Source organism: Drosophila rhopaloa, unplaced genomic scaffold, assembly GCF_018152115.1.
Source record: "Drosophila rhopaloa isolate 14029-0021.01 unplaced genomic scaffold, ASM1815211v1 contig_133, whole genome shotgun sequence".
NCBI classification, from domain to species: domain Eukaryota; kingdom Metazoa; phylum Arthropoda; class Insecta; order Diptera; family Drosophilidae; genus Drosophila; species Drosophila rhopaloa.
In genome coordinates, this window is record NW_025335010.1 from 2,368,918 (window position 1) to 2,379,836 (window position 10,919).

The window sequence follows — 10,919 nt, forward strand, 5'->3', positions numbered from 1 at the left end:
GTTTCTTTAATTTCTGGATTGGGGGGATGTCTATCATATTTGCCTTCTTTACATACCCTGCATTGTTTGACTAATGTTGTTATTTTTTGTTTCATTTTGGGGAAATAATATTTTTCTGCAAGTTGGTTTTTGTTTTCTTCTGCGTTTCTATGTGCTCTGTTATGTGTTTCTAATATTAATTCTTCCTGCTTAGTTTCTTCTGTCAAATCTTCTACTTTATTTTTTGTGAATCTGATTTTAATGGATCCGAAATGTTCCGGATAAATTCGCTGTATCTCTCCCATTATCTCTTCTGATGTGAAAATTCCGTTTAGGATTGACGGATTTAAATGTTTTTTTAATATTTCAATAAGATCAATATTCTGAAAGTCTGGTCGAGTTATAACGTGTCTATGAAAGGTGGGGAACGGAATAGTAAATTTGTAGTCGGGGGGGTTTTCTTTGTAAATAAATATCTGATTCTTAAAAGCATTTATTGGTACTTCGACGCTGGGGATAAGGTTATGACCAGAGCTCTGCGCGCTGTGTTGTGTTGCTGTTAATGAGTTAATTTGGTTGCTTATGGGGATCCTAGACAAAGCATCGGCCACTATGTTTTCCTTTCCGGGTTTATAAAGTAATTTTTTATTATATTCGTCAAGATATGATTTCCATCTCTTGATCGCTATCCCTCCCTTCCAATTACAATCGTGTGTAAGTGGTTCGTGGTCAGTATAGATTTTAACCTCGGTTCCACCGTAGAGATATCCTCTAAGTGTTTTTACTGCCCATGAAATGGCAAACATTTCTTTCTTTGCCGTTTCGTAGTTTTCTTCGGTTTGAGATAGTGTTCTAGATATGAAAGCTATAGGTCTGTCTTTTTGTGAAAGTACTGCTCCAATTGCGTGATCGGAGGCGTCTGTTGTCAATACAAATTCCTCGTTAAAATTTGGATATTGTAATATTACGTCTTCTGAAATTAGGGTGCTTTTTAATTTATTAAAGGCCTGAATGGCTTCATTGTTGAAGTGAATAGATTTCATCGATGAAGCTTTCTTCGAAATTCTCCCATCCTCGCCTCTAAGTAATGTGGTGAGTGGTTTTGCTAGTGCAGCGTAGCCCATAAATTTTTTGAATGAGATTGTGCGTCTGGACTGAAGACAATTATGTCATCGATATAAATATAACAGATTTTCCCTATGTGTTCCCTAAGAATGTCGTCTAGGGCACGCTGAAAAATAGATGGAGCGTTTTTCAGTCCAAATGGAAGTCTTGTGAACTCAAATTTTCCGTTATTCACGGAGAAGGCTGTCTTTTCTATATCGCTTTCTTTTAAAAGAATTTGATGGAACCCCTTTTGAGATCTAACACAGAAAACATTTTATTATTTCCCAGTTGTGCAAGAACTGCATTTATGTCTGGTATCGGGTATCTGTCTGCTATTGTAACACTATTTAATTTTCTGTAATCTATTACCATTCTATATTTCTTTACATTTGAGGCATCTAATTTTTTTGGTACAATCCACACTGGTGAATTGTAAGGCGATCTAGAGGGTCGTATTATATTGGTGTCTAAAAGTTCTTTTATTTGTCGGTCAATTTCGTCTTTGAGTGCCATTGGATATTGATAGAATTTCGAGTAGACTGGTGTGTCAGTGTTTGTACGTATCTTAGCTTTCACGTTTGTTGTGTAAGTCAATTTTTCGTTTGGTTCGGCAAAAAGATTAGGATATTTCTGAATAAGTTGGTTAAGATCTGATTTTTGTGTCCCAGTAAGATGATCTGTCCGAGGAATAATTAAATTTACAGCTTTGAATTTTTTTTCTTTAATATTGATTGTTGTTCCATTTTTTAAGTGCATAGATTTGGTATTAGTGTTAATTATTGCTCCTAAATTTTTTAAACTGTCGTTTCCCAGAATGGCATCAAATGTTTTTAAAGTCGGTAATAAAAAAAATTTAATTATTGTATTAAGGTCGTTAAATAAATTGGCTGATTTGTGATGTGCAATTTTAATACTTCCGCCAACCGAGATGGCGTCAAACGGGGATTTATTTTCTATAGGATTTTTTACGAATTTTGGCAAGATGTAATTATTGTTTGAACCGGTATCAATTAATATTTTTAAAATTTCTCCACTCCTCAGTTTGCATTCAAAATATGGCAATGAGGAGTTTGTTAGTCTAAAAAATGAAGGTAGGTATAATCATATTGGTATTCTTGGTCGGCTTGGCTTATGGATTCAGAATATTCTGTTAGGGATTCGGGATATTCAGATTGTGATTCGTCCTGTGATTTTATGGTTTCGTTATATTCGTCAAGGGATGGTGTTTCATCTTCCACTTCTGAAGAAGTGTGAAGGGCTGCTTGAATATTAAAATTTCTGGATTTTTTTACGGCTTCGTTTAGAGGCATTAGTGGACGAGACACTGCGCCATCGTCGTAAGCAGGTTGGGCTGACTTGGTCTGGGAGCGCTGCTGAGTGTGGAGCTAAGAGGGGACCGCCGATCAGGAGATGGCCTGGGCTTATGGCTTCGCCGTCGTTGGGATCCGTGCTGATCGCTCCGAGGGGCCTGGAGTTGAGCACGGCCTCCACGCTGATGAGGAGAGTTCCGAGCTCCTCCGCGGTCAGGATGTCTTCGCCGACCGTCCGAAGGAACAGGTGCTTTGCAGACTTCACACCTGCCTCCCATAGTCCGCCGAAGTGAGGTGCTCTGGGCGGTATGAACGCAAACTCGCATCCTTTTCTTAACGCGAATGTTGCGATACCGCCCCCCTGCTCCTCCAGACGGGCCCGGAACTCTCTCATGTGGCGATCGGCTCCGACGAAGTTCGTCGCGTTGTCGCACCACACCTTCTCCGGAATCCCGCGTCGACTCACGAACCTTTGGAATGCCAACAAGAACGCATCAGTGGTGAGGTCAGACACTAACTCTAAGTGGACCGCTTTGGACGCAAAACATACAAACAATGCCACGTATGATTTGTACGGTGGCTTACCACGGATACGATACGTTGTGTTAAATGGGCCACAAAAATCAACACCACAGATATTAAAAGGGCGGAGAGCTCGAAGTCTGTCTGATGGCAAGTTCCCCATGATTTGCGTCAAGAGTTGCGGCTTGCACCGAAAGCAACGAACGCAAGAACGAACTGTTCTGCGGCAAACTTCCTGCGCATTTACCAACCATATCTTTTCTCGCCACAGACTTACGAGAGCTCGAGGGCCAGCATGACAATTTGTAACGTGCAGGTATGACACGTACGTTTTAACAAACTGTGAGCCTTTCGACAACAACAACGGGAATTTGGCTTCGTACGGGATTGGAGCATTCAATAACCGACCCCCAACTCGCAGCAATGTCGAGGAACACCAATCTAATTTTTTCTCCTGAAGAAAAGGGCTTAGTTTTTGTATATTCGTTGCTACCGGTTTATTTTTTCGAATTTTGGCTATGTCGTCACTGAACTCGTGAGATTGGATTACTTCCACTATTTTCTCGAACGCAAAATTCAGTTCTCTTGGTGTTATACTTTTTTCAAAGGGCTGCGACACTTTTTTACACCTTTGAATAAACCGTCGCCTTATGTGCGACGAAAAGGATTCTATTTTCTGAAGCACATAATTGGGTCTGGAATTACCACAAGCGCCAATGCTGATTTGCGTAATTCCATCGACACGACATCAGCAGGTACTTCGAAGTGTCGATTTACAGGCCAATCTTTTTCTGCATCGAGCAAAAACGGCGGCCCAGCGAACCAAATGGAAGCTGTAAGTTCCTCAACGTCACATCCCCGTGACACAATGTCCGCTGGGTTTACTTTCGTGGGGACATGTCTCCAGATTGCTTTTTCCGACCACTCTTGAATCTCCGCAACTCGGTTTGAGACAAAAACTGACAACGACGAAGGATGCGTTTTGATCCAATGCAAAGTGATCTCCGAATCCGTCCAGAGGAACACTTTTGTAATCGGAAAATTAAGCAATGGTCTTACACGATTATAAAGATCCGCAAGAAGGTGAGCTGCGCACAACTCAAGGCGAGGCAAAGTTTTCGTCTTGAGGGGTGCTTCTTTGGATTTTGCTGTCAATAAAGATATTTTTAAACCTTCAGCGGTACTAGTGCGAACGTAGATGCACGCTCCATATGCTCGCATGGAAGCGTCAGCGATACCATGTATTTCTGCTGGGACTTTGGCGTCTGTATGAACGAATCGCGATACCTTGATCTTGGGCAGCTGCAACAGCGTTCCCTTAAAGGCTTCCCAAGATGTCTGCAGTTGCATCGGCAGCGACTCGTCCCAGTCTAACTTTCGAAGCCACAGTTCCTGCAACAACATTTTTGCCCTAGTCACTAGAGGACACAATAGGCCAAGCGGATCGAAAAGTCGGGCAGTCACCGACAGTATGTTTCGTTTTGTCGCACGAAGATCCAGGAAAGAGTCATCCAACCGAAATTGAAAGTAATCTTTACCCGGCAACCAAACCACGCCAAGGGTTTCAGTTACGTCTGAGTCTGCCGTTAGCGGCATGACAGCGCTTTCAGATGCGGACAACTCTGGGCAGTTAGAAAACCACTTTGCCAATTCAAATCCTGCCTCTTAATACCTGAGAAACTTCGTCTCGAAGGCTTAGCAGGTCCTCAACGCATCTGGCGCCAGTCAACAAATCGTCAACATAAAAGTCATTCTGAATGACCTTAGCGGCTTTTGGACACGAATCCTGCGCGATCTCTCCAAGCCGCATTAAACACCGAATCGCCAGATAGGGTGCTGGCAAAGTTCCATAAGTCACAGTGTTCAGCTTGAAGATTTTTAGAGACTCAGATGGATCTCGTCTCCACACTATGAGCTGAAAGTTTCGGTCAGCTTCGTCAACCATTACTTGACGATACATCTTTTTTACGTCTGCTGCAAGCGCAAACTTGTGTAGTCTGAACCGAAGAAGGGTCGAATACAGCTCCTCTTGAATGGTGGGGCCAACCATCAAGATGTCATTCAACGCGACCTGCGTCGATGTACGGCTCGAGGCGTCGAATACCACTCTCAACTTTGTCGAGGTGCTTTGAGGTCGCAGCACGCATTGGTGCGGAATGAAATAGTGCGAACTGTCTGGAATTTTATTGTTAGTGGAAGACATGTGGCCCATGGCTTCATATTCTTCCATGAATTCCAGATACATCTTTTTTATCTACGTTTCGCAACTTCATATGATGAACCAAGAGTGTTTGGGTCAGATTTGAACGGCAAACGAACCGAAAATCTTCCGGACGACAATCTTTGAGTATTTTTCTCAAAGTGTTGCTCACAAAGTTGCTGCTCAGGAGTATGAACCTTGGCCTTGGGCGGCAAGTCCTCCACAGACCAAAATTTCTGCAGGGTTGTGTCTATTGACTCCAACACTTCCTCCTGGCAGCTGAGATGTACCAACTTTTCAGCATTTCTTATTTTTTCTGAGGCACATCTCCCTGACACTCTCCAGCCGAGAACTGTTTTCTGCAAAATGGGAAACTCAGGCCCTTGCTTTATCTGGCCGACTGACAATAGTTCAAAGAACGAGTCTGCGCCTATAAGCATGTCTATTTTTTGGGGCTTGAAGAACAATGGATCTGCCAATTGAATATTTTCAGGCACCCTCCAGCCGCTGGTGTTCACCGTTTGATCCGGATGATAACCAGAAATATTTTTAGTATGTAAAATTCGGACGACAATTGACTGCTACCCACTCGCGACTTGACTATCGTGTGTATTTTTTTGGTTGCTTGAGCATTAGTTCCACCAATGCCCCGCAAGCTCAAACACACGTGCTCTCTCCTAATCTGAAGTCTCTGGGCGAGCTCGTCGGTCACAAAATTTACTTGTGAACCAGAATCGAGCAACGCTCGAGCCAAAACTAATTCGCCACTTTTTGTTTGGACGCTCACGATGGCAGTGGCAAGAATAACTCTATCCGATGCAGTCGCATGCAAAGCATGCGAAGTGGATGGAGTATTCTGCAAGAGCGTGGGCTGAGGAGGAGGTGGCAACGCGAGATTTGATGGCGAATAAATGTGCAGCAATGTGTGGTGAGAGGACTTACACACCCTGCATCTCTTCGATTTGCATCTTTTTACCGTGTGGCCCTTACGGAGGTAGTTAATGCACAAGGGAGCCTTTTTTGCGAAATCGAATCTTTGCTGAACTGTTAGGGCAACAAAAGCAGTGCAATTTCCTACTTGATGTTCTGCTGAGTTGCAAAACACACATACTTCGCGGTCGTCCATGGCAGCAACAAACGAAAAACTCCTGTTTCCATTCTTCTTTGGATAAGCCTGGCTCTGCTGAACAATTTTTGGCATACACGCTTCTTCGGCAACCATATGCTGATAGCGCTTGTTCAGGGCCGACTCACACTCGCTCCAAAGAGGAAACGAGGTATAATCTAATTGTTCTTCCCATTTTCTTTTAGTTCCTGCATCGACTTTGCCCATTACTAGATGGATGAGGATGGCATTCGTAATACGTTTGTCATCCCCAATGGACAAAAGAGAATCGTACAGCGCTGATGGCTGGGAAAACTTTGGCAGATTAAACAGTGTCGATATATTGTCAAAGAATATTAAACAATCATTATCGTACACCCGCCTTAGGCTAGCCAGAGCTTTTGGATAATTATCCGCGGTAACTTGGAATGCCCTGACTGTTCCTAGCGCGTCTCCAGCCAAACACGATATTAGATGGTTGAATTTTTCGATATCGTGCAGCGTGTCATCTTTGTCAACAAAAGTTTCGAAAAGGCTTATAAAATATTTAAATTCGGAATGTTTTCCGCTGAAGGTTGGAAGAGCGACGCTCGGCAAACGGCATTGGGGTGTGCGCTTTACCGGCGGAGCGGAATTGTCAACGCTCTTACGCTTTGTTTCCGCAATTAGGGAAATTAGCAACGATTTTGCTATTATCGCAGTCTCTTCGAACTCTTCGCGGTACTCATCATCTCCATCTTTCGCTTAAATTTTATTTTGTATAAGCGAAGCATTTTCGATGTGCGTATTTAGGATTTCTAATCGACATTCTAACTCAACCGTATTTAAAGAGAATCGACCCTCATTTAAATATCTTTGCGTTCGCTCTATACTCCTCATATATCCATCTCGTTGGTTTTCCAACTCTTCGATTTCCTGGTTGTTACTTTCTGATTTTGGCATTTTTTTTTTTTTTTTGTTATCGAAGATTTTTAAATTTAATTTAATTTATTTTTTTTTTTAAATTATATGTAAGTGTGTACAAAAAAATTTTGTTTTTAAATTTATTAAATTTAAATAATAATAACCAACGAGAGGAATAAGCTGAACGCAAGCAGTGTAGGGGAGTTATTTAAAATGAATTAAAGAATTAATTTAAGGAATCCTAAATTATTTAATAATTCAATATAATATGCCGAGCGCACGTAGTGTAGGGGAGCACACGCCAAGCTCAAACACCAAAAAACGAACAAACGTTTAGGCAGCGGCAACGCTTGCACCGTTCCAGCGATCGAAAACGACGAAAGAGAACTCGAAAGAACGGGCTGCCCTGTCTGTGTGTGTGTGTATGTGTGTACGGCTGGCGGTGCTCAACGCAATGCTAACGGAGGATGATGCACTGATCGATAACTAAGGGCAACGAATATATAAACCTGACGCTATAAAGCGCGGGAAATGGCGAACAGCGAGGGAAATTTGAAGAAAATGCGCGGCAGAAAATCTGCCGGGGATTTAATTCTCGAATTATAACTTTTCACAATTCCCAACTTTTGCCTTTTTAATTTTTTGCACAGCTATAATTGGTGTTTACTACGACGAGAAATGTGGGAATTTTATTTTTTTAAAAAAAACCAGGATGCCGACAAATATTTATTTTATTTTGGTCCAAAGCGATTCACTTACTTATGTATGTATAATTCAAAATATGTATATGTGTATGGATGTATGTATGTATCAGAATTATAATTGTTAGTACATGCAAGTTTTATTTATTTCTTGGTTAGAATGCTCGCTATCTACCGAATTTTTCACACAAATGCAAAAAGTTGAAAGATGGGCCAAAACACAATTAAAAAACGCCACAGATTAGCTTTCAACTTTTCGCACTCTATACCTGCTTGGCCAATTTTGGGCTTGAGACTTCCTTTTTTTCCATTTTAACAGCAGCAAGAGGGAGGGTTCAGCAGACTTCCAACGCAGTTCCAAAAGAAAACGAAAAATTTGTTTCCGTACCGACGCGAGTTTTTTGTTTTTTATTTTTTGTGAAAATTAAGATCGCGAAAAATCCAAATATCACGTCGGGGTCACCATGAAAAAACTCAATACGGTTTTGTATTAATAAAAACGCGACTTGGTGGATCTTTAACGATTTTAATAACGACGAAGAGAGTGACGAAAGGGAGTGCGGTTTGGATCGAGTTCGATTTAACACTGACATTTAATTTCAATATATAGACGCTTAAACTTAACTTAACGAAGGGGCGAGAGACGGGGCGAATTCGCGAGAGCGATTAAATCTTTATTGGGCTCCCGCTCCCGCCTTACACTATTTAACAAATTTCAGCGCAAAGTGCGTGAACAGTAGAACTGGGGTCGTGGTTGATTAAACATATTATTATTTTGTCTAGGTGGAACTAGAAGATTTTGATACTGGTTATTAATGGGGAATGACCACTGTGGCCTGCTTGGCTGTGGTCTGGTTGGTTGTGAATGTGGTAAGTTTTGGGAAGGCTCGTTTCTAAATCCGGATTGTTGCCCTCTATTAACTGCATGGTTTGCACGGAACGCTTGGTTCTCTAACTTTAAACAAAGATGTAAAGCTGAAGGAAGATCGGTTGGTTCCTTCATACCGAGAAGACGAGATAAATCTCCGCGAAGTCCGCGCACAAAAGAGTCTAAGGCTTTGTCCCTATACATTTTCGTCATGAGTTGTTCGGCTTCCATTCCTAATTCCATACATCCAACCTTATTTAGAATAAGCGAATAGTGTTTGTAGACTGACTGATGAAATTCCTCTACCGACTGGTTTTTGGTATTCAAGAGTGCTTAAATCCCGCTTATCTGCGTAGTGCAAAGTTAGACATTTAGAAATGGCATTCCAGTTGAGTGGAGTATTATAAGATTCTAACGCAGTGTCTGCGTTTCCCGTGATTTTATTACGTATGGTATGTAGAATCCCAAAATACTTAGATGTGCCTACAGTGTGTTCATATGTTTTAAGAACTCTATCCACACCCTTTTTCCAAGAACTGAATTCTGTTGGGTTGCCAGAAAATTCCCTTGAGCTTTTTACGATGTCTGGTACCCTATCCAAACCTTCGAGGTTAGCTCGATTTTCATAGGAAATTTCCTGATTTGGAATCTGTGCAAACTCGAATCCTGTGTTTTGAGCTTGTTGTAATAGGATCGGTTATTGTTCAGCAATTATTTGTCTGACTGCTTCTTGTAACTCTAATGCTGCCATATTGTCTCTGTGTTCCTGATGTAATTCCTGTCTATGAATTTGTCTTTGATTTTGAACTATGTTAGCTTGATGTTGTTCTACCTGATTTAAATTATTATTTTGAAGTTGTTCTGGCTGATGTTGAGGTTGTTCTTGAGGTTGTAAATCAATGACGGGTGGTCGTATAAGATTATGCGGATTGGCCATAGGAGATTTTTTTCATGGGTCTGTCTTACGATAAAAATGGTTGATAAGTATAATTCTTATAAATATTAAGTTTCAAAATTAATTATTATTTTTTTTTTATATGATAAGGAATGAATGTTTCATTTGCTTAAATTAATTTTGTAAATTTAATTCGAATTTTAATTAAATAGTAGTAAAAATGTTTAATCAAATGTAAATCACTTAAATACATTAAAATACTTTAATTCAATTTGTATTTAAAAAATGGTTATAATTAAAAAATTTTATATGAATAAAATTTTAATAACTCAAAATAATTAAATTTAATTTTAAATTTTAGATTCACTTTAAATTTAAATGGAATTAAAATTTTAGAACTTTAACTTTAAAATTTTATTTTAAATTTTTAACTTTTGATTTTTATTTAACTTTTGGTTTGGTTGCCTTCACTTATTCACTATTCACTTAACTTATCATGATGTGGCTACACCTCCTGGTGATCCGGATGTCTTCCTTTTTGTTTCCTACTGGGGATCCTGCGATTCACACTTAGTAGAGGTTGTCCTGCGGGCGTACCTGACAGTACTTGTAGTCCACCGATGGATCAGTAAACTTGTTTTTCACCGACCGGTTACCGTCTTCAGCTTGGAAAATTAATTGCCAAGGAGTCTCTCTGATTTCAGTTTTATGTTTGGGCCAACGGAATCGCACAAAAATATTTTAATTATTTGTACTAAAAGGAACTTAATCGTTTTTCCTCGCGTTGGTCCCTGTTCGGGCGCCAGTTAATTTCCAGGATAATAAAAACCCAAAAATAAGTTTTGAACGTTTGATTTATTCGGAGTTCAATTTGATACTGATTTTATTCATTTAAAAATTCCCTGATCTAAGCTGTGGGTTGGGGCAGCGAAGTCGACGTCGCGGAAGAGACCGCGGCGGTGGCCTAGTTCTGTTGGAGCGGCTGAAACTGCAAGGTTTGCAGAATCGGCATTTTGGTACTGCGCTGTGGCTGCTGACCGGATGCGTGTGTTTATGTTATTGAACTTGGGGGTTCTTGGTGTGTTTATGTTATTGAACTTTCGGGCTCTTGACCGTTGTATTGAAATGTTGCAATATTGCCATCGACAATGTTGCAATATTTCTCGGACAAAATGTAGAAATATTTCTGTGATTAACTTGTATGCAAATTTTTGCCAGCCTGCAAAAAAATATGAACCGCTTTTGCCCATTATTGTCTAAATGGTAACAAATTAAGTTCAATATATATAAATGTTTGTTTTTTATTTTATTATAATTTCATATTTAATT

At 40.4% G+C, this 10,919-nt stretch overlaps 1 protein-coding gene across 1 annotated transcript; it reads right to left on the minus strand.

Annotated features, from left to right (window-relative positions):
* Positions 1–790: 790 nt before the first annotated feature.
* On the minus strand, positions 791–8,258 carry LOC123037094. The gene is made up of 2 exons (XM_044456579.1): positions 8,097–8,258; positions 791–2,866 (listed from the first exon to the last, which is right to left on the minus strand). The coding sequence occupies exons 1-2, from the start codon at positions 8,136–8,138 to the stop codon at positions 2,396–2,398; spliced, it is 513 nt and encodes a 170-aa protein (XP_044312514.1). The 5' UTR covers positions 8,139–8,258; the 3' UTR covers positions 791–2,395.
* Between the last annotated feature and the right edge of the window lie 2,661 nt (positions 8,259–10,919).